The 24,867-nt window shown below is 39.7% G+C and overlaps 1 protein-coding gene across 1 annotated transcript in view; it reads left to right on the top strand.

The window, feature by feature from the left end:
• Positions 1–24,867, top strand: part of METTL15 (methyltransferase 15, mitochondrial 12S rRNA N4-cytidine) — an 80,684-nt gene that overhangs the window by 45,947 nt on the left and 9,870 nt on the right. The window contains 1 exon segment of the mRNA XM_063160541.1: positions 23,333–23,524. Within this exon segment, the coding sequence (XP_063016611.1) occupies positions 23,333–23,524 (192 nt within the window).

The raw sequence follows: 24,867 nt of genomic DNA, 5'->3' as shown, positions 1-24,867 counted from the left end.
CACACTTTACTCCCATTCTTTTACAGGCTCCTATAATTATTAAATCTTTCCTGCCCAAAGATTAGGTCAGTGTAGGTAACTTGTGAGTGTTTCAGCAGCCTTTTACAACTTTTTGGATGTTCTGGTTCTTGTGTTTTACGAGGATGGGATTTCATGTGTGTGATCTCTGATCTGCAGTGCTGGGGGCTCCTTGAATTCCCTTTGCTTTGGAGGCTGTATGGAGTGGTACAAATGTCTCAATATCCTTGAACTGAACATTGGAGAGCCTACAGGTCAAAAATGACAATTGTATCTATTACTACACTGCTCTGGAGTTAATGTGATTTCTTCAGACTTTTCTGGCTTTCTGTGTTACCCTAAGAGTATTGTCCTTTTCTTCCCTGTGAGTGCAGCCATGTTGGCACATCTAAAACTTTTCTTGTTTTTTGTGTAAAGGATTATAGGATTACTTAGGTTGGAAAAGACCTCTAAGTGCCACTGTTAACCCAGCGCTGCCAGCTCCACCATGCCCCTAATTCCAAGTGTTAAGTACTGTGTGTTCGAGTTCCTAAACTGAAATATTCAGCTCCATCCATGCACCACAGCTTTGTCCATCAGCTGGGTGGCTGAATCCCTGAACCATTAAACTCTTATTTGTACAGGCACAGCCCAAGGTGTCATCTTGTACACAATGAAAGGGTAATTTGTTTAATTGCTGCACTGCAGAAAGAATGAAAAGACAAAGCTTCTTTGCTGCCTAATGTGTTTATTCAAGCAGGACTCAGAGATGCAGATTTTTTACAACTTGGGTTTTACTATGCTGTCTTCTGGGTAAAGGTACTATAAATACTTTTTAAATGTCACTTTCACTCAAAATTGCTTACTCTGGTTTTGGCCATATGTTTTGAAAAACAAAAGAAAAATTGTATCTGCCTCATTTTGCCCTCTCAAATCTAAGTAATAGGATATTATGAGATAGAAAATACTATTTTTATAACCTCTGTCACCTTTGTTAATATTTCATTAGACATAAATCATGTAGTTTCAGGCTGCATAGTGGCAATATGGTTCACTGTGCGTTCTATTTTTATAACTTTATTTAAAACTGACATGTAACTTGCTGTACCTGAAACCCCAAATGAGCCAGTTATTGGAGTGTAACAAAGTTCTGACGTCAGAACTGCTATTTATTCCACTGGCAACCATTAGAGATGCATTACCCTTTGGCACTCGTGTTTTCAGAAACACGGTTAAATTTTTATGACTGGCTCTAGCCAATTAGGATCCTTTCTCAAGATAGAAATAAGGGAAGGGATCTTTTTTATGACTTATTAAATGCAGCTTTCCAGAAACAACATAATAAAAAAAAATAAATAAAAAGAGTGAATGGTTGCACTCAGAGCTCCCAAAAGGTTCTGTGGGGCCACACCTGGGCTCTCCTGCTGGCTGGACACGTGTGCTTGGGGAGGCAGGGGTCCAGCCCTGTCAGAGGCAGGAGACTTCATCATCAGGATTTAATGTCATTGCAGCTGAGTCATCCTCTCAGCTCAGCCTGGGAGCTCCAGCAGGATGTTGGAGGGGCCAGGTAGGGAGAACTGGGAAGATGCAATCTTGGATTTGTGAGGTCGCCTGCCATTGGGAAGAAGGAATGATGAATGTGACTCCATGTTTCTCAGAAGGCTAATTTATTATATTATTATATTAAAGAATACTAAACTATGCTAAAGAATACAGAAAGGATACTTACAGAAGGCTAAAAACATAATAATGAAAACTCTTGACTCTTTCCAGAGTCCCGACACAGCTTGGCCCTGATTGGCCAAAGAGTCAAAACAATTCACAGGAAACCAATGAAACAATCTCCAAACACATTCCACATGAGCACAACACAGGAGAAGCAAATGAGATAATTATTGTTTTCCTTTTTCTCTGAGGCTTCTCAGCTTCCCAGGAGAAGTAATCCTGGGCAAAGAGATTTTTCAGAAAACGTGACAATGCAGGAGGTGTGGAGGCGCTGGGCTGGTTGCAAATGGAGAGCAATTCCACTGGAGGTTTCTGATGCTGCCTTTTTCCTCTAAAAGCTAAACTTTAGCAGCCCTTAAGAGGTTTTGTAGCATATTTTTTAAAGCACATTTGGTAGCATATTTTTTAAGCAACTTTGTAGACCCTACACACCAAGAGGGATGGAGCAGCTGCATGAGAAGGTGCTGTGGAATGCGATTCATCCTTGTTGGTTCACTGCATAAGAAATGTCTGCAAGCAGGACTTGGAAAACACCAGATGTGTTTTCCTTCTGTGTGATGTTCAGTGATCTTCTCCTGAGGGCTTGGTGATCTGCACTGAGCATTCAGGCATGAATTCAGAGCTGCCTGTTGACTGAAGTTACAAAATGCTTTATACTCGTTGCTTTGCTGGTGTGCTGTGGATTTTTTTGGAAGGGAATGCTCTTTTATATAAGGATATTATTCCATTCCTGCACTTTATTAATGGTACTTTGTTCTTTGTATCAGTAGTGAAAATATCACCAGCTTTTGTCGTATGTTGTTCCCTGCAAAAACTGCTTCTCTTCAAGGCTCTGATCTTTATTTTAAGAGGGCAACTTTAACGTGTTGTATTAAAGGTTGTGGCTGCAATCTAAATTTAGCAGCTACATCCTGATTTTCCAAGCAAATAGAAGCTGCTTGATCTTAAAGTATCAGCTATCTGCATTTATGTGTAATTTAGTTGTAATGTGATTTCCAGGCCAACAATTGTTTTTTGAGCAGCCACAAGAGGGAAACTTTCTGGATATTCTGTTCCTGGTTCTTTTATTTTGCATCTGTGGAACCTTTGACATCCCTCACTGCTGTATTTTGGATATTCTGGGTGCAGCACCTCAGAGACTTTTACCTGTCTTTTTTTCTTTACCTGACTTTTGTTGTGTTTTACCAAGCTGTAACCTTACCAAGTTAATGGGGACAAACATTTTCTTTGTGGCTGAGAAAATTGTTGAAGGTAGAAAAAAGTAGTTGTGAGGCCCGTGACAGAAGGGGTTGTTTGAATGGAGGGACTGCCCAGGAGATGGCAAAATTTGGAGACCATTGAAACAAAAAGGAGAAAATATTCCAGAAGAGAAGGAAAACTGCAGGAAGTGTTTCCAGTTTCTTTGGGAAAAACAGGAAGGCAATTAGAGAGGGAGAAAGGATTTAATTGTCTGGTAATTTTATGGAGGAGGCATTAAGTCTCCCAGAAAGCCTTGTTGGTTCCTCCTGGGTGCACATTTGTCCTGAATCTCCTTTCAATGCCTGTGCAGTCATTGCCCTGGCAGTGAAAGTTTGTCACATCAAAAATTTCAGTTGTCTTTCTGAATGATCCTTCCAATATTTTCTCTAAAACAAAGTAGGAACAGCCTTTTCTCCTTGGAACAGTCACCTTTTGAAGCTCTCTGGTTGCCTGTGGTGCCTGACTGGGAATGTGAATACAGGGCTGACTACTTCTGGAAGATGGAAAGCGACTTTAAATCTCAGATTTAAGAGTTACATTCTAATGTTAATCCAGTTTTAAATTACAATTCACTATTTCAGCTGGGTTTTCCTGGGTGCTTGCAGGTGTTTAGGCAACATTTGGAACAGTAGTTTTTGGATATCTGAATAATGATTGTAGACATTCTCCTGCTACTACACATGCAAAAATTGAAGAAAAGATCTCTTGGAGAACGTGTTGTAAAAAAAGAGATCAGGGTAATGACTGCTAAAGTTCTGAATTAACTGGTCAAAATGAGTTTGTGTTTAGGCTCTCACAACCTGTAGAAAATACAGATAATTGCAATGTGGATATCCCTGACAGGCAGATTTTTTAAAAATCATGAGCTAAGGTTCTTGTATGTCATCATACAGGCAGCAGTTGCACAGTTTCACTGTAGTTTTAATTGCTGGATTTTTTTCAGCATTCCTTCCATCTTCATCCCCACTCCCAAAGAGGTACTTTTATCACAAATGCTGGCTTCTTAGAGTAGTCTGCCTGACAGTATTAATCTCCTTCAATACATTACCCTGTATAGGAGAATATCTGTAATTCAGCCACCCTGTATTCTCATGGGCACAGGAATGAACAAAGTCTCTAATACATGACACTGATGATACACAAATTAATTTCAGATTAATTTTCTTAACATTTGCTGTTCCATGAGAAATTGGATTGAGCTAGACATGCAAGATTCACAAGTGATTATTTAAATTCCAGTTTGTGAGCTCTTGTAGTGGAGAGCTTTTTGGGAAGAACTGAATCATACGTACAAATCTGAGTTTCAGCCCTCCAGCTCCAGTGGCTGGTTGGTAAAACTTGGCTTAATTAATGAGCTAAAAAAGCTGATTTTCATTTGTGCAGAACTGTAAAATATCAGTGATTTCATATCATTTAGGTGGGATTTATTTGTAATGAACATCAATACGTTCAATTTGATCGCTCTCTGTATCATACTGGAAAAGAAGCCTGGCTCATAACTATTTGTGTTATACATTGGTAAATTAGATACAATAGCAAGAACTAAGCATCCTAAGACAAATTTTTTTATTCCTAGGAAGTGGGAAAAGTTTTCTATGTGATGCTTTCTGTGGTAAACACCTCTTCATTGTTCACAGACCATAGAAATTATTATGTTGCAAGAATGCCTATGGGATTGCCTTGATAGATGTAGAAAAGCAGTAGGGAAGAATATGGAAGAGAGCAAGGAATGAATGAACATGTGGAGAATTGGGAAAATAGAGCAATTGAAGGGTAAAAAGCAAGTCTAGAGGACAAGAGCTATGTGTAAGTTCTGATGAGAAAAATACCAAGAAAACAAGTGGTTTGAATAATTCATGATTGAAGGGAGTATTATGAGACAGAGATAAAATGAATGGAAGAGGTGCAAATATGGGATGTGACAGGCAAAATACAAAGAACAGAAATTAAATATCAGTTGGCCATTGGACAGCAGCAGTTAAAATTGATGAGTAAGTCAGGGATAGCCAAAAAAGAGCTTGATGTGAGCTTCAGGGTACATCTTCAGGAATGTGCAGTTCAGGGAGATGTATTGAGTGAAAGACAGGTTTTGGTAGTTTTTTTAGAGGGGAAAAACCTGAACGTTGTGCATGGTTGTGCATTACAGCCTAGCTGCTGCTTCTGCTCTACAGAAACATATGTGGCATGCCTTAGAGTCGCCATGGAAAGAGCTGTGGCTTTGCACCTCTCTGTCCACTTCATCATTAAACCAATCAGTGAAAAGGCTTCTGAGTGTACTCTGCTCCCTTCAGATTTGACTGGAAATGACCCACTTTTATTTTTTTGTTTGTTTGTTTTGTAACATCTATGTTCATACGTTCAGCTTTGAGCCAAAATTTTCGATTTCGGAAAGAAACATGGGTTCTGTGTGTTATACCTGTTTAAAAATACCCCAAATAATGACTCAAAAAATAGTTTTGGTTGGAAGAGAACCTTAAAGATTGTCTGGTTCCAACCCCTGCTCCATGGGCAAGCATGCCAACTATCTGTGTCCTTGTTGTAATACAAAGAAATAAAAATACTGGTAAGGTAAAGAAAGCCCTGATGCAGTTACAGGAGTATCAGGAGATAAGACAAGAAAGAACAGAGTGACACAGGCAAAAATTTCATCAGTCACTTTTCCAAAGATGTGAAATCAGATGTTACCAACTTGAAATTTAACTTGCCAACTTGAAATTTAACTGCAGATTTCCTGATCAAACTTAGCAATGAAACAACTTAAACCCCGAATGATTCCCAAAAGAAAATTCAAATAAAATAAATAATGGATGTTGGAAACAAGGGCTTTAAGCACTGTCAATAAATTGCAAAATTAGAACAAAATCTAATGTACTTCTGGAATTCCTAAACACTGTTTGCTTTTCCTCTTCCTAGAAGCATTCCATAATAACAGGAATTGCATAAATAATATCTCTTGGTGATTTCTTGTGGTTTATACATGAAGAAATTGTCCCAACGTCCAGCTCAGAGCTCCTTTTCTGCCATTTCAGCCAAGCACTCCTTGACTTGCTCTGGCTTGGCATGCAGAATGACTGAATGCTGAAGCCTTTTTAGTAACTTGTACAGAGATAACCATCAGATCCCCTCCAGCCTCCTTATTCACAAAGAAAAACAAACCAAAAGCTCAGCTTCCAGTGTTTCCACGTGACTCATGTTTTCTGCCTGCTTCTTTGCTGCTCTCTGGATCTCTCTCAGCTTATTGACTCCTCGTTTTAAAGCGCTTGCTATAAAATTTGGCCCAGTACTTGAGGAGATACCTGGTTACTCTCTGACACATTGGCTACCTGACTTAATTTTGATTATCAGACTTTTGCTAATTATACTGTGAAGGTGTTAGCATTTTTTCCTGGTGGATGCATCTGTAAAGAAGCTGTGCCACACCCTTAATGTGCAGAACGTGGTTCTACTCTTTTCTCCGTTTTATACCGAGTGTTTGTCTAATACTTGTTAGAGTGATCTGCGTGTTTTGAGAAGACCCCAGTGTGGTTTTGCCGTGATTTAAGCCTTTGCCTGAGCTGTTTGGCTCAGCTCCTCCTTTGTGAAATGCATGATGCCAAACAGCTACAGAGAGGTGAACAGGCTTTTTATCCCCCACATCTGATGGCACCAGCACTCTCTGAGAGCCCTTTTGGCAGGCAGTGTCTTCCACAAGGTGTTAATAATCCGTGTGTCAGATAATTCACCCATTTTATGGGCTGTGATAGGGAAGTCAGCAGAAATGCAGGAGGTGCTGAGCAGTCAGACCCGCTGGAAGGAAGGTTTCTGGGCCATGGTTTCTGGATTCATTTCTTGCAGTGAGGTGTATTTGTCCTTCAAGGACAGAGAAGGTCAGAGTCCGGCTAGCTGAGGTTAAGGCCGACACCCAGCTGCACAGTCTGCCAGCACCCCTCGGCGTCGTAAGGCCTCAGGCTGTGCTGGCTGCGGACTGGATCGCTGCTAAACGACGAGAAGGAAGGAGCTGGACACTCGTTGGGGGCTAAACAGATTTATTGGAAAGCCCACGATGTATCAGCGAATGACCCGGAACAAAGGGTGCTTCAGGGTTATAAAGGGAAAGGGTGGATCCGGGAGGGGTTTACAGAAGACCAATAGGGGGAGAAGAGGGGATGAGCTTAACACAAATGACATAGTGGAGAGCCCAATAGGTACCAGGTATGGGAGGGGCCCCGGGACCACAGCCAACCACAACCCCCAAAGAGGAGAAGCTTCTGGAATACCAGGTGGAGTGGGGGGTGATTGACTTGGCCCAGGGAGGAGAAAAGGCATACATATAAGGGAAAAGGGGGGAGGAGGAATTATACAACCTAAAAGATTGACAATAGAACTGGCAGGGCTGTGGCGGGAAAACTGAGGAGGGCAGAACCATTTTACACAAAATGGGGGGGAGCAGATACATAAAATGGGGGAGGAATTAAATGAACTTAATGAACACACTACAACAATTTCTGAGACAGAACAATAGCTCTGGGATTGTTGGAATTCAGGACATCCCTCTGGCTGGCCTGGATTGCCAGGACCCCTGCCAAGGGGCTCAGACACGCTGGCACAGAACCCAAGATGCCCCTGTGGTTTTGATTATGACCCATGGAGCAAATTACCTGCCTTATATGAAGATCTAAAAGCCACAAAAGTATAAGTAGAATAATAGTTTGGCACAGGGTGAGAAATAGATTTTTTTGGGTTTTTAGAATGGGGGTTCAGGGGGTAAGATGGAGGGATCTGGGCATGTCCAGCCTTTCTCCTTCTTCTTGTTGACTTCCATCCTCTGCTGTGATTTGTGATAGTGTTCACAGGGGTCTGAGGAACAGGGAAGAGATGAGGATCTGACTCCATGTTTCAGAAGGCTTTATTTATTATTTTATTATATATCTTATATTAAAACTATGCTAAAAGAATAGAAGAAAGGATTTCATCAGAAGGCTAGCTAAGAATAGAAAAAGAAGGAATGAATAGCAAAGGCTTGTGTCTCAGACAGAGTCGGAGCCAGCTGACTGTGATTGGTCATTAATTAGCAACAACTACATGAGACCAATCACAGATGCACCTGTTGAATGCAACAGATAATCATTGTTTGCATCTTGTTCCTGAGGCCTCTCAGCTTCTCAGGAGAAAAAAATCCTAAGGCAAGGATTTTTCATAAAATGTGTCTGTGATAGTGATGTTGGCATTTTTAGATTGGTTTAGAGTAGAAGCTCACTGTCTAACACAGGTAATAGATTTTGGGAAGTTATGGTAAATAGTGTACATGTAGTTTTTAGTATAAAAAGATAACACTGCCCCGAGGGCAGGCAGAGTGCCTCTGTCTGTCCTGCTGAGCAGACCTTGGCTGGACAGGAGAAAGAATTTTATAGATAAGAAACAATAAACAACCTTGAGAATGAGAGTAGAAGAGTTCTGACTCTTTCTTCAACCACCGGGTTGGGAAAAGAGACTTTCTAACTCATCTCGGGGTCACTCTGATCAGCAGAGATTCCAAGATGGGATCACTTGAGGATTACTTTCATAAATCCAATGGAGCCATGCACTCTGTGACAAATCCCACAGCCACACTGTGGCTATGACACAAGAGTCAGTGGTGGTGCATGTGGTGTGTGGGGATGAAATTTGCTGCAGCAGGTTGGTGGCAATGATTTGCAGAAGGTTGGCTTGTCCTGGCATTGACCACTTCCAGTGGATGCTTCTGTGCAATTCTGCTTGGTTTCATTTGATATTTTGTTGTTGGAAAGGTGGGATCTTTTAAAGGTCTTGTAAAGGAGCTTCTCAAATGGAGATATACTTACTCTTATGGTATGGCAGCTTAGGGAAGAGATTTTCCAGTTAAGGCATCATAATATTGCCAAAATGAAATAGACAGTGTTTCCTTAGCATCTCCCATGGGTGATTTGAAATGTTACCAGAGCACACAGTGGGAACACCAGTGGAGCCATCTGCAGTACTCTGAAGGATTTAATGGATTACTCATGGTTTTGCATTGGCAAAGAGGCATTTATTCTAAATAAAAGGTCTTTTTTTCCACTTGAAGTGCTGGTATTGGTATTTATAATGATTTCGGTAGTTCAGCTTGGGAAGAGGAACAGAAATGTGTTTGTATAGTAACAGAAGTGAGACTTTGTTCCAGTGGGAGTTATTCTGCTCAATAATGATTTTTTTTTTTAAAGTAATGTAGCAAATGGAGAGCAATGAAATTCAATTTACTGGTACTTCCAAAGAAAACCATAATAGAACTGAAAAATCATCTATTTTGGGAACATGCAGGAATACTGAGATGTAAACCAGCTTGTGTTTAGAGTTGATTCTTAAATTTTTCATGGCATCAGGTAACAATAAGCAATTATTTTATATCCTGCCAAAAACCCAACATCAAAAACTCTTAAGTCATAAAATAGTAGCCTGATATGGAAAATGAGTCTGCTTGTAGTAAATATGTAAATGATTCAAGAGTAACTGTTTAGCTTTCTATGTGACAAAACACAGCTAACAATGAATTTTCCAGGGGAATGTCAAACTGCTCATTTATATTTTTTATTAATTTTATTTTGTTAATTTGATTTGATTAATTTCTTATTAATTTGTGTTTTTATTAAATTAATTTGATTTATGTAGTGTATTAATTGATTTTGATAATTTTGATTAAATACACAGTTACTACATCCTAATCTCAAGTTTGTCTTGGTAATTCTAGGGAAAAAAAACTAAAACCAGGATCAGCGATCCGTAGTATTTTTTGAAGACTTAAACAACTGAAAACCCTTTGCCAACTTTGTGAACAATTTGCACTGGAGTTTTTCACCTGCCTGAAGGGCTGGCCCAGAGCTGGAGTCTGGTGGGGGTTCTGAGACACGAGTTAAAAGGAAATTCCAGTTACAGGTGTCAGGGAAGGAGAGGGCCAGAAGGGCTGTAGAACTGGGAGAGGTTTCCTGTGAAATATCTTTCGAGGTGTCCGGCTGGACCTGGCCTTGGGGAGCCCACCTAAGTTAGGTCTGCACTGAGCTTTGGGCTGGAACATCTCTGGAGGCCTCTTTGGCAAATTGTTTCCTAGATCTGTGATTCCTAGTGAAGCAAAGTGAAAATTTTCCAGGATAAAAATCCATTTTACTTTAGGTGAAATGTACATTTTTGAGTTGAGTCTGTGGTTAGAAACCATAGTTATTTAGCCAGACTGCAAGGCCTAAGCTCAGTGAAGTTACTTCAGTGAAGGACAGAGATAAAGGGAGGGAGACAGAAGATGATAGAAGGAGACAGAGACTGCTGTAAGGGCAAGTCAGCCTGACCTCGGAATTCTTTCTGATCAAAAGGAACTAGCGGTAAAAGTCACACGAAACCCATAAAAATGAACATGTATGAACCTATTGTGAAACTGTATGCATATGTATTTGAGAGAGAGATAAAAAGAGACCTGAAGTTCCCAGAGGTACTCATGCCTTTTTGAGGAGAGCAATCTCCGCATGCATCCAGAGCTGTAATAAACATACCAAGCTTTACAACATTGACAAAGTTTTGGGGTTTTCTTCTTTTCTCCGCAAAATACTAGGTCAAAAGATGGCACACAAAGAAAAAAATTCCCTGCAACAGTCTGAGCATTTGTGGATCAAATGGATTCTTGCCTAATTCCAGTTTTGGAAAACTTGAGTTTAAATAAATGCTGGAGTGGACTGTAGTTGTTTTCTGAAGGCTGTCAGGATCATGTTGTGTTTTCTAGCACCTGGAAGGGCGTTCATCTTGATGTGAAAATTGCCTGTAATTATTTTACTTATGGGATCTTAACCTGTAGGGACATATTAGAAAGTAGTTGTCTAATTGAGCAATCAGCTGCTTTACAAAACAGATGGGAACCTGCTGATGAGCGTGGAGAAATAAATATAGCCTGCAAAGTCCCAAGCCATGGAGCAGAGGGCTAAAATGTTCTTTGAGGTGCCTGTTTTTTTAAATTCAATTTGGGTAGAATTATACTTAAAAATAGCACTAAAATAACTTGGGATTTTGTTTGGGAATTTCTTTTTTATCTCCTTCTATATCACATTAAGTTAATGCGTTTAGAGTATTTTATTGCACCCTATGGAAAAGCAGACACTCAACTTTTGAACTGTTGAACTCTTCCTTCAATAACAATCAAAAGTTGTTGATTTTGGGGTCCTAATTATCCTTTTGTGGCAGGTTTGGAAGTTCCATTTGGAAGTTCCTTTCTCATCTTCTGAATAAGGGCATAAAAAATATGCTAGAAAAAGTTGCATCTGAGAGCAATGTATTTTTTGAGTTTTCTATCAGAAAATAGCAGTTGCCAGTCAATATCAAGGTTATGTTTGTTTAAAAGTTCCCCAGTAACTGTTTTGGATAAAATTAAGAGAAAGAAGCCTTTTCAGTGCCAATGTTGTATTTATGCATCCAGTTAAGGGGTTTCTAAAAATAAAAGGAACCATTTATACCTAAGGGGTAAGTTATTCTTAGGTTGGAGTATGTTTATACACATGTAAAATGTGTAATGTGTATATGTCGTGATAAGTTTACATAAACATTTTCAGGGTGAACTTTTCAGAGGAGAATTACAATAGCTGCTCAAATATAAACATGCTGTAAGAGACTTCTTACAGCACTGAATCCAATTGCATGGTGTTATAAGCCACTGCATAATTTAATCTCCTCCCCTGTGCTCTGTCTTAAAAGTAATTAGGAGTTCTATATGCAGTGCTCCAGCTATTCCAGAGTCTAATTTTTCATTATATGAAAGTTTTTTTTTAAATTTCCAGTTAAAGTAGTTACCTAATTTAATTTTAATTGAAGAAAATTAAGTAATAGTTTATTAATATCTCTTAGCTCTTTTCTCTCATTGGCATTTTAAAATACTTGCTGTAGAATATTGACATCTATTCTTGCCCTCCTTTTTTGCATGCAAAACAAGTCTGGGGTTTTTTAATCTTTTCATAATCTCTCACTTCTGCTCGTCCTGTTCCAGCTCCTCTGTGCCAGTTCCACTCTGAGCTCCTCTGTTTTAGACAAGGCTCCTGTAATGTCATACCAAACTCTGGATAAGTCCTACTATTCTATTTTAAATACTTCTCTATTCCAATTGAGACTTCTGGCTTGCATATTGTAGGGTTTTGTTTCCCTTTTCACAGCTGTTTACTGTTCATATGGCCAAATGAAACTTGCTGCTCCTTTTTTTCATGTTTATGTCCAGGTGATGAACTTTAAGCTGAGGCAAGGGTTTTTTCAGTTGTTCAGAGGTTTTCTTAACATATTTAGTACATATTTTTACGCATGGTGCTTTGAGCTCATCACATTTATCCGTTGTAATCTTTTAGGAACTTTGCCCTCCTTTACTGGGGCACGTGCAACAAATTTAGCTGGGCTGACACTTCCCCTTCTAGGCTAGAAACTTGCTGCAAATATTTTTTTTTCTTGTTTATGGAGTTGTAAGAATTATGTCTCATGATACTTTAGGTGGGGTTATGCAACACCTTCTGTTCTCATGGTCTGCCACACTTTTATACTTTGATATTACTACTTTATACTATACTGTACTATACTATACTTCTATACTTTCATGTTACTACTTCTATAAGGTGTCTTTATGGTATCTTTTTAACTGTTGATTATGTGATTGTGTTGGTTATTATGTCTGTTTCCTTACCTTGCATATTTGGTAGAGCTTTTTTTTTCCTTTTTTCCCTCAGAATGTTGTCTTATTTCACAAATGGGGTGCTTTTTTGTTCTTTTTTTTCTCAGTGTATCTCAGTTGAATATATTTTCCCATTAGAGACAATCAGAGCAGTAATTTAAAATTGTATGTGTACTTTCAGGAGCAAATATTATTCAGTTGAAAGTTCTCTTACTTCTTCAAATACTTACAGTTTCAGACTTTATGTTGTAATCTGCAGTGGCAAGTAATTAGACTGCATGTAGTCTCTGTGCAGAAAAAATAACATTGTTGAGACTAGGGTATTTCAGTAAAAAAAATTATTATTTCTGATATTGACTTAAAAGATAATGTGCACAATTTCTGGATGTTCATTTTATAGGAGGGAAGTTCATTTGAATGCAGCATTTCATGACTTTTATGAAGTAAAAATGTCAGTGCAGGGAACACTGAATGTCAGAATAGATTGTCACTGGTGGGATGTATTTAAATTTCCCAGCTCTTATAACAAGGCACTTAATAAATGATGTAACAGAATGAGACTTAAATATAGAATTGTCTGTACAATTCTACGTGGATGCTAACTGGTGGTGTCCAAGATGCTCGTGGCTCCTGAACAAACTGGTTTTATTGTTAGGATTCCTTTCTGAAATTGACATTTTTAAACTAGAAAAAAGGGTCAGGGTCACTGGGGAAGTGGATAGCTGCCAACTTGTGTTTTAAGAAAGCATTTTCAATCAAAAGCATTCTTAGAGTTGGTAATGTATAATAATAATCTTTTGTGTACCCTTGGTAGTTTTCCAAAATTTAATTTCCAAAATTTAATGCTTACTGTTGCAATTGAGGTTTTCTTGAGGGATATACCTAAGTTTACATATGCAGGATTTGGAAATCATGACTTTGTGGAGGTTTTCATTTGATGAACAAGTCATTTTTTTTTACCTGTAAAAAAATACTTTATAATATTTTACACACATCTTTTCACTATGCAGGTACATGTTATAATCTTTAGTAGGATTATATTGTTATATATGTTATAATCTTTAACAGGATTATATTATACATGTTATAATCTTTAGTAGGATTATATTATTATACATGTTATAACCTTTAGTAGTATTATATTATTATACATGTTATAATCTTTAGCAGGATTATATTATTATACATGTTATAATCTTTATTATGATTACAGTATTATACATGTTATAACCTTTAGTAGGATTAAGCACATTACTTTCTTCCCAAGATTGGATTGCAATGTTCTGAGAAACAAATATAGATTTAATTTTGATTTTCAAATGTTTCATACTTTGGAGCAATTTTCAGAGTTGGTAAATACAGAAGTAGCAAAGGCAATTTAACAAGGTAAAGTTGTGTAGAGAGTGAGTAGTGGAAGCAAAGCAATCTTCTGGTGTGGAGTTTCTGCCTGGTTATAGGGGTCACTCTGGCCTCATTTCAGATGATCTCACCAGTGCAGTGCCACAAGGATGCAACTTAGTTATTCATCAATTATCAAAATAAGCCAGTATATTGGTGGGTGGCATGGTTTTTGGTTGAACTTTTGGTTGACTTTTGGTTGACTTTTCGTTGACTTTTTGTTGTTGATTTTAGGCTATGTTACCTAATAAAGGGAAAATGAAGTTTTTTTTTTTTTCTGGAGAACTGCAGAACCCCACAAGGCAGCAGGTGGAAAGACTCAGAGTTAAGAGGTGTGGCAAAACATGTCAGGTTCACTCGTGTGGGCTGTGAGCTGACCAGAGGCAGGTGAGACACTGGGCTTGTCCTGGGAACCTAAGTGACTGGTGGTGTTCACTGCTGGGTAGTGGAGCATGTTAAAAGCCACTGGGAAAGGAATAGAGAACAAAATACTGCCTGCTGGCCTGTCTTTTAACACCATGATGTGATGGAATTTGTAATGTTATGCAGAGCTCATGTTGCTTTGTCTGGACAAGGCAAAGATTTGGTGTGAGCCAAGGCACAGGAGAGCAAACTGCAGTTGTGGCTGAGTGATGCCCCATTTCCTAATTTGCATTTCTCTTGCGTTTTGCCTCTGTGATTTCTCCTCCCCACAATCAGGAGCACGGGATGCTGTCCAAGGAACAGGCAGAAAGTTTTGGGCTTGAGGTGAGAGTCAATTCCAATTGTAGATATGTTCTTCTATGGCTCAGCTTAGAAAAGAAGAGCAGGAAGGAATAAAAAGTTACTTGTTTCATCTGTAATAAATGAATTCTTGATGCTGGATGTATTTATCCTCAGTGTTCTGAGGTTTAAGTGCTGTTTCAAACAAGGAAATGGTTTGGCAAAGAAAGAATAGTTAATTACTTGTGGTGGTGTGAGGTCCCTGGGACAAGGTGAGAGATGAGAATTTGACTCCATGTTCTCAGAAGGCTGATTTATTATTTTATGATATTATATTAAAAGAAATTATATACTAAAACTATACTAAAGAAAGAGAAAGGAGACATCAGAAGACGAGAAAAGAATGATAATAAAAACCTGTGACAGACTCAGAGAGTCTGACACAGCTGGACTGGGATTGGTCATTAAATTAAAACAATTCACATGCTTGGTAAACAGTTCTCCAAATCACATTCCAAAGCAGCAAAATATGGAGAAGCTGAAGCTTCCCAGGAGAAGAAATCCTGGTGAAGGGATTTTCCAGAAAATATCACGGTGACAAATTACTGATTTAAGTAAGACAGAAACATATTCAGAAACTGAAATGTTGCAGTGGGGGACAGCAGGTACTAGAGAAATACACTTTTTTTTTTGTTCATTCAACAAATGAGACGAAACTGAGGCAAGTTCTTGTCTTTTTAAACTGTAACATATGGTACTGTGGTCGTTGTACATACCTGATCTCAATTATTCAGTAACTGATCAGTAAAGATGATTGAGTAATAAATCTGAGTTTGTGCCTTATCTCCAGTCTGCAACACTCAATACAATTTTCTCAGATTCCTCTGTGACTGTGTGTTAACCTGGAAAAAAGAGATCTGCCTCTTTCCTGCATGTTGGAAAAACTTCTGTCTACAATGCTTGTTGCTATAGATTTTAGTGTTCTTACATTCATGGACTGAAACGTGTTCATACACAGCTTTTATGTTCCTGGTGGTAATTTGTACCTTTCAACCTGCTGGTGTACATCCAGAATTTCTTTCTGTTTTGTACTGGTAACTGATTTAAACAGAACTTTCCTTCCTTCCTTCCTTCTATGGCCAGTAGCAGCATTGCTTTTGAGTTCAGTTAAGTACCATTGTGTCTCTAGTGAAATTGTGAGTTTATGTGTGGGTTGTTGTGGGCTGGAGAGGCAGTTTTTATCCAGCTGTCTTTTAAGATGCCAGTAGAAAAAGAATATCATTATTAAGATTGATTAGCTCTAAGAAAACTTGCTTTGCAGTGTTTTCTTACAGTGAAAAAATAATCTTAGAACTTGAGCGGTGAGTTGGATATTCGCCTTTTAAAAGTGTTTGTGCAAACTGTCAGCAGAAAGGTCCAACAAAACTTGTTGCAGTAATTGTTGAAGTGGTGGTAGTAGTTTATAAGGAGAGGTGAAAGAACAGGCAGATTCATCTGGTTTGTGCTGGGGTGGTTAAAATTGGCAATAAAGTTGAGGGGGGCTCACTGAGTGTTTGGGAGTCCTGAGGTGATGATGATGATGATAACTCAGCTGTTCCAGCTTGGCCATTGCCAACCTGAGATCCCAATGGAAACCAGGGCTTTTCTAAACTGTTGTGTCCTATGAGTGACAGGCAGATCATTCTGACAGCTTGGTTTTCTTTGCACATCTCAATGATGGCAGCATATTATGTGTGCCACAAATATTCTGTAGTAAAGGTGTCACTCATAATGATGATATATCTTTTATAGCAAAGGCTTTAATGGCGAGATGCAATTGCATAAAGTTTGCTCTTATTATGCAGCAAAACTTTATGTTACTTAGGAAACTAAAAAAAACTTTTTTTTTTCAAATTTTGGTGGGACGTGTAATTTTGAAATTTGCCTCCATTGTCTTTTTCTGTTAGTTTTTGATTTTCCCAGAAAAAGGAAAAGAATTGCCTCCTTAATCTGTAATGTAGCAGGACACATTGTCCATTATGAACTTAAATTTTCATCCTTATTTTAATGAGATTGAGTATACCTGCTGTGGAAGATTTCTAATATGGCCAGATTTTGGATTTACACTCAATGGAAACCATCTTTGATGTTTGTGCTCTTGGTTTACAAATTACATATTTTCCTTTAGTTGGAACAGTGTCTTCTACAGCAGTTTTTTGCTGAAATTGTGTTAGTGGACAGAACAGTGGAACCCAGACTTCACATAGAAATAAAAATGAGCATTTAAACAGTGAGCAGTCTGTTTGGAGCAGATGTGCTTGAGAGGTTGTTACAAACTTCTGACATTAAACCTCTAAATTAAGTTTTGGGCTCATTTGGTGCTAATGGCAAAGGAGGAGTGAAGGATTGCATCACTTTGCAGAAGGTGGCAGAGAAAGGAGAAGGGGAAATTTTCCAGGGAGCTGGAGGAGAACCACTGAAGCAGGAAATAACCAGGTCCATGAGGTTGGTGTAAGAAATACACACAGCTGGCAAGAGGAGGCACAGAAAGGCACTCCTGGGATAGCATTTCTGACAGTGTAAGGTGCTCGGTGCTCTACAACTCCATACCAAAAGGGGGGATTGTTTTTTGTTGGGATTTTTTTTTGCTGTGATGTCTTCAGGTTATATGATGTCTTCAGGAGAGAGAAACAGCTGACTTTTCAAATGTATGCATGCCTTTTAAATGCTCTCTGCTCTTAAGTGGGAATATGTGGTGAGTAAAATTTACCAGTTTAAAAATACTTGAAATGGCATTTCAGGGATTCTCAGACAGAGTACAGTTGTCATTGTAGCCCTCAAATTTGACAATCTTAACTTGGTTTTATGGAAATTGGTTTTTATGTATGCTTCTTCCAGTTCCTAGGACTTTGTTGATCAGTGGCTGCGATTTCAGTTTGTAATTTTGTTGCACAAAACACAGCCAAGACTGAGTTGTTAGCTCTCAAGTAGCTACTGGGCTTTCCACAGATCTGTAATTTATTTTATATAAAACTAGAAATGCAAAGACACAGTTGGTTTATAAGGTGATAGATGCCATAATTTTTTGGTTTCCCTTTTTTTCTTGCTGCTCTGGCTTCACCCTGGCCAGATGCCAGCCACTCACAAAAGCCACTCACACCTCTCTGCAGCTGGACAGAGGAGAGAAAATTTAACAAAGGGTTCATGGATTGTGATAAGAACCAGGAGAAATTATCTGGGCACCTCCACCGTGGGCTGGGGGTGGATCTCTGCATCCCCCCCAGATCTCTGCATTCCCCCCGGATCTCTGCATCCCCTCTGGATCTCCACGGGATGTGGGTGGGTCTCTGCATCCCCTCCTGGGTCTCTGCATCCTCAGGGGCTGTGAGTGGATCCCTGCATCCCTGCTGGATCCCCAGGGGCTGCAGGGGCTCAGCTGCTTCACCCTGATCATCCCCAGGGTCTGCAGAGGAATCCCAGCTCTGCCCCTGGAGCACCTCCTGTCCCTCCTTCCCCACTGCCCTTGGTGTCTCCAAGTTCTTTCCCTCTCGTGTTCTCACTTTCTCCTCCTCCTCTCCTCTGGCTGGAATTAACACTGGCCCCCAGCTTTGCTTTGATTTTTCCTTCACTCTGTTATCCCAGAGGCATTCCCAGCACCTGTCCCTGTCCCAGCATCTGTCCCACAGCAGGGACTGGCTCTGCTGGGCACAGGGGAGGCTTCCAGCAGCTCCTCACAGGAGCCACCTCTGTGCCCCCCACTGCCCAAACCAGGCCATGCAAACCAATACACTTGGCAGGCATGAAAACCGTGCCAGTTTTCCATTTGGTAAAGGCAATGTAAAGATTTTTGCAATTTTCAGGTATACTTTTTGAGAGGGATGTTGCACTGAGGTGCAGTAACACACCGCAGTTCCCAGGCAGGAGCGCTGGAACTTGCTGGGATTTATGGCTGGAATGCTTCACAGTTTGCCTCTGGGTGTGCCTGGGGCTGTGCAGCCAGGAGTGAAAATGGCAGCAGAGTGACAGCTGTGGGTGACCTCAGCCAGGTGAGGAGGCAGTGTCACACCAGGTCTGTGCCAGCGTCCTCACCACAGCTGGGGCTGCTGGACCGCCTGATTGTCGCAGCAATTTATGAAAAATTCTTTCCTTAGGATTTTTCCTCCTGAGAAGCTGAGATCTGTGATTGGTCTCATGTGGTTGTTTCTAATTAATGGCCAATCACAGTCAGCTGGCTCGAGCTCTCTGTCCGAGCCACAAACCTTTGTTATCATTCCTTTCTATTCTTAGCCAGCCTTCTGATGAGAACCTGTTCTTCTATTCTTTTAGTATAGTTTTAATGTAATATATATCATAAAATAATAAATCAAGCCTTCTGAAACATGGAGTGAGATCTCCACCCCTTCCCTCATCCCAGAGCCCCTGTGAGCACCGTCACACCCTGATGGCAATCCCAGTGCAGGCACTGCATCCCAGCACCACACTGGTCTCCCTGTTTGGTGTGCAGTGCCAAGAGCTGGCTGGAAAACTTGGTTTTCTCTTCTCCTGGAGAAACCATTTGTTCTGGTTGGGTGAAATGTAGTTTTCACTGCTCACAAGGGGTGGGCCTGTGTTTATACACTGAATTTTGAAGTGGAGTAATAGTGAAACATCAGGAGCAAGTGTTAATGTGTATACATAAAAAATGCTGAAGCACCATCAAAGCATCATTGTACATCTCTGTGAAATTCCTTGACTGACTGATGTCATGTCAATGTCTGTGGCAATCAGGAGAAATTAGATGAGAGAAAAGATTCCATTTATTTTGTCAAAGCTGTGTTAATGCTTTACTTTTTATTTTTTGCTGTGTGGATCCCTCTCAACTGAGTAAAATGAGAAATAAATATTTTTATAAAGCATTGCAGAATACCAGAGATTAACTGAAACCTGCCGAGCCTGAAATACTTTAGGAGATGTTGAACTCTTTCTCATTCTGCTCTTTCCTGTGCTTGAGAAGTGTGGATCAAGCCCTGTCTAGCAGAATTACTATGCTGTGTGTCACAATATAATAAAATACTGTGCTACGACCTGAACAAAGGACCTGAACCCTGAAGGTTCTATAATATTTTCCAACTGTGTTATTTCCCAGGAATTCTGAAAGCTTTTGAAGTTGTTGCACAGGAAAATCTACTGGGGCCCCACAACATTAGTTGCTGTGAATAACTTGTAATTCTTTTTAAACAGCCCAGGTTGTCCATATTCCCAGTGTTCTTTTGAAATCGTACACACATTTTTCTTGTAGAATGTCAGGATTACTAAAGGGGGAGTGAACATGTTGAATATTTTGAGAAGTTAGAGAAGCTTGACTGTAGCAGTTGGGAATTTGCTGAAAAATTGCCATGCTATTACCCCATACCCACCCCCCAAAGGAGAGCCAATGTGACAGGTATTTTCTGCTTTCTTACATCCTCAGACCATGGTTTCTGAAATTGTCTTAGCTTTCTACGTGGTAGCTTCAAGTCATTAAAAATTAAGCTCTACAAGTCTTGTTTCTCCATTTATAAAAGAGGAGCTAAAAGCTCTTCATAGTTTTTTTTTATGTTTCTAAAATATTCTGAATATATAAAATGCTGCTCAAGTACCAAGTTTAAATCTTTTCTCTTAAGCAAGGCAACTTGGTTTAGTCAGGTTTTAACCTTCTAAGACTGCCTAAAATGATTACAGGGACCCTTTGTAGTCCCAGCAGCTTTCCAAGGTGTCGGCAGTGGTGAAAATCCCCATCCAGTCTTGCTCTGTGATGTTTGGATGTGCTCTCTCCTCTCAGGCCACTCAGAACTATAAGCTTGGCTGTTTTTCTTGGTGTTTACAGATGTTCCCTGGTTTACCTTGCCTGCTTTTTCCACTGAGCACTGGTTTTGCAATAAATTAAGTCAAGAAAGGGTAATAGATTTTCACACTAGGTAAGTATGTCATAGAAGATAAATCTTCTCTTGACCACAGAAAACATTGGAAGGCTGAAAAAGAAAGTGGCAAGAATTCTGCACACCTAGGTAGAGCAGAAGGCATGTGACTGTAGGGATATAAAGGTTTTTAACCTTTATTATTAATTTATTATTTATTTGAGATTTTTCTGCAAAGTGGATTTACAGATCACGTAAATAAAAACCTGAATTCAAAAGGAAGTTGAGGGAAAATTAAGAATATTTTGAGAAATCCTGTGTGTAACAGGCAGGTTTTATTTGAATATAGGCATAAAGAATGGCAGACTAGGGGAGAGTATCTTCTAACAAATGTCCTGAACTCTTGGTAAAATATTTTATTTCAAATAAATGTGTCATGCTTATAATCTAGTGGATTAGGCCTTTTCATCACTATCATAGTTACTGTCTGACCAAAAAGAGAGTTGATATTTGTGTTTCCCTTCATAAGATGATAAATCCTTCATTGCTGTGCACTTGGTTTGATTAATGGAAGGGTATGAGAGAGCCAAGATGCTTAAAACTGTTTTGTGTCTTCTGTTCCACAGAGGAACAGGAATCCAGAGAGTTGGCCTGAACCTTGTAATACACTCATTATAACCTCATAAAAACCAGCTGGTTTTAGTGAGAATTTATAAATTATTTACTAATATTGTATTGCTTTTTAATAAAATATTTTATATTTTATATTATAATTAATTATAATTTATAATCACCAGGATTCCTGTATCCATCATTGGTACACACAAGGCAGTGCATAACAAACACCTTATATACAGAAGCTGTAATTCCACACAGCTGAAAGACTGACATCAAATGTCAATCTAATAATTTCTCAATCTTTTTTTTATTTTATTTGCAAGCTCCAGATTTTTTTTTTCAGCTGAAGCATCTCTCTACCAAAGAGTAAATTTCTAGTACTCAAAATTTACTCCTTTTTTTAAATTAGCCTTATCACAAAAGTTTGGCAGATCACAAATCAAAAGCTGTCACAAACATCTTAGCTATCCACATATTTATGGCTTGTTTAAAGAAATGTAAGACAATTTATAGCAATAAAAAAACATGTTTAGAGTAATTTTTCAGATGGGTTGGCAGAGCACTGCTTCAGAGCCTCTGACATGGATTACTGGCTGCTGGGGATCTGGACAATGGCAATTTATAGTTTTATCCAGGTCTCATTTAATTTTCATTTCCCACATATGGAATTTTAAAGTTCATTCATTTGCACAAGTCAGGAAGGTAGAAACACTGCCCAGTTGGAAAAAGTAGTATGCATTTTCAAGGAAATTCCCCTCATTTTGTTGGGGAGGAAATACAATCTCAAAACTATCTAACTAGGTAGCTTAAATTGTTAAGTGCCTGAAGTGGATCCTTGTGCTTTTCAGGAGCTGTCAGTTCTTATTATGCTGAGTAGCTGTGTTCAGTTATGGGCTGGACAGAAACCAGTTCCAGATTGTGTGCTCCATCATGCTATCCCTGGTGGACACTGTCCATTCACACTGTTTCCCAGGTTCTGTGCTGTGTTTGCTGGGTGGATTTGTCCTGCTCTAATGAGGAGAGCCTTGTGTTAGCTGAGTGTTCTTCCATGTGGTTGGATTCGTAAGTGTCTTCCTTTCAATGGAGCTTTTCCTCTCCACATGGAGGCAGTGGCTTCCAGAAATGTGTTCTGCTTTTCAGGTACTGCTTAAAAATGCAGCAGTTTTGTTGATTAATCTTTCTAAGTCTGTGAAACCCATTTAGATTTTGAGAGACAGAGAAAATAAATTGTGTAATTGTAAGCCACCTTATATATAGGCAAAACCCAGAAGTTTGGGGTTAGATACCCATGAGAGCAATGGAAACCTGAGAGATGATGGAATCACATCCTGGAGCAGACCCACCAGGATCACTGCGCCCAGGAATTCCATCCTGACCATTGTCCCAGCACTGCTGAGCTCTGTGTGGTTGGACACACGTGTGTGCGTGTGCCCAAGGTGTGTTCCCTCATCCCTTGCCATTCCTCTTTTCCTTGTCAGCATGGGAACATTAAGAAACAACCACTTTGAATCCAAGAAAGAGCAGTAAGCACAAAAGTGCATGTTAAACCACTCTGTGCAGTCATCAGGTGCCTAAATCCAAAATGCACTGAGGGTTTAACCTGCCTGTGATTGAGTGCACCTCATTCTCCCAGTTATTTTTAAAATCACAAATGCCACTAAAAACGTGTTTGGTCCCATGACAGGAGCTTGGAATTGTTTTCCTGCTGGTTAAATACTAACCATAGGGTTGTGCCCTCTTGTTCCATTTTGTCTGCTTCTCTAGATCTTTTTTTTCTGCACCTTGGCCTAGCTTTACTAAGGGCCCTGCTGGGCAGAGCAGGTACTTCAGTAGTCAGGACATTGCTGCTGAAGGTGTCCTCTTGAGTTCCTGCTCTCTGAAAAAATTAAATGTTAGTCAGTTTTCCATTACTTCAAGATAAAGCAGGAAGAGACTGAAGAGTTAAAGCTGAAGTAGCCACTGAGGGGTGTTCTGGACCAGTTTTCAATGTTGGCATAAGAAAAGACATAAACTATTACTTGGGGAATAGAATTATTGCTTCTGAGACAAGTTGAGTGCTATTATCTAATTCCTACTGTGTAAGGGGGAGAGAGGGCAAGGTTATAACTGAACTTGGGGCTATTCATTTGTTCCTTTCTTACAGGAACCAGCTTCAGCCTCTCCTGGGAAGGTTCAGCCAGTCAGAGGCTTTGTTAATCTCATCTGGGGTTGAGCCAGGCACTCTGGACGGAGTTCTCCTGGATGCTGGCTGTTCTTCCATGCAGTTAGACACACCTGAAAGAGGCTTCTCCCTGCAGAAGGATGGGCCCTTGGACATGAGGATGGATCATGACAGGTACGCTATAATAGAACGCTTCTTTTTGAACCTCAAAAACTGCCTGCTGTGCAACCCCTGTGCGTTTCCTTGCCTCTTAAAATGGAGAATTCTTATCCTCCAACCACATCTGATACTGCACGAGTGTCCTGTCTGTCTTTTGCCAAAAAAGCTTTTTCCTGTCTCAGTGCTCAGCCCTGGTTGTCTTTGTCTTCTTGGAGATGAGGGGAAGGTTCCAGTGGTGAGTGATTAACTGCACCTTTAAATGGTAGCATTTTTGGAGTATGTGGTACACAGTTACAGGAACCTCTCTCTTTTAGAGGCCTGTTATTTCCACAGTTTCTCTGCCAGCACTTGATCTGCAGGCTCACAACTTCTTGCTGCAGTCCCTCTCCTTTTCTGCCACACTTGCTGTTTGTGGAAACTTCACTTGAGCAGGTCCAGCTGCTCCCTCAGGAAAGGAAGGGCATCCCTCTTTTGTGCAATGACCATTTGATCCAGTTGCTTCTCTGTGAAAGGAACATCATAAAAATAAATTAATAAAATCCTCTTCATTTTATCTGCTAGCTTAAATCAGATAGCCACATTGCTTTTAGCATGCTGGTGTGATATTGTCTTCCATGCCATGCATTTGTTGTAAGCTCTGCCAGCAAAATTATAAGCTTCCTTTCTCTTTGTGTAGGAGCCACATCAGGCTTACTTAATTGTCAAATTAATGGTTACTGAGTAAATCACCTCTATTTAAATTTGGATTGGTGTTCAGTGCTTTCAAGAGCATGAAAACTAGTCGTGGAGTGATAATTTCCACTTATGCAGTCTTTTTCATCTTCAGACAACCTGATGTGTTTCTGCAGCACTCTGCTTTTTGCGCAAGCAACAAAGATCTGTCTTGTCTGGGTGATGGCTGTAATTGCATGACACATTACATGACAGGGAAGGGCAATTTTTTCTTGGTGTTTTGATGAGCGTGGTGTCTTAAGAAATGCCTTTTGTTCTTTCACTGCCCACAAGAGCCAATGGGAAGCCTCAATTTCTAAGGAATTAGCTTACCATATTAATGCTACATTTTAACAGAGCAAATTTCATGATACTTGCTTTTTCTGGTCCTGTGCAAAATGCTCCCATGTTTCTCCTGGGATTCAGTCCTCAGATTCCAGGAATCTGAACCCCAGGCTGACATGTAATTTGGATGCATCATGAGAAAACAGACACAGAACAGGAGCCTCAGAACAAAGAGTACCTGAGGCATAACAAAAGCCTTACACTCTGGTTGTTGCTATGATACTACTTGCCTCCAAGTTTTTTTATCTTTTGTAAGATACTGCAGGGGACTAAAAAATGCCTGAAAGCCAAGAAGAGAATTT

This window comes from Melospiza melodia, chromosome 6 (genome assembly GCF_035770615.1).
Source record: "Melospiza melodia melodia isolate bMelMel2 chromosome 6, bMelMel2.pri, whole genome shotgun sequence".
Taxonomy (NCBI): Eukaryota; Metazoa; Chordata; class Aves; order Passeriformes; family Passerellidae; genus Melospiza; species Melospiza melodia.
The sequence above is the reverse complement of the archived record's forward strand: the minus strand, read 5'-3'. Positions and strand labels throughout refer to the sequence as shown.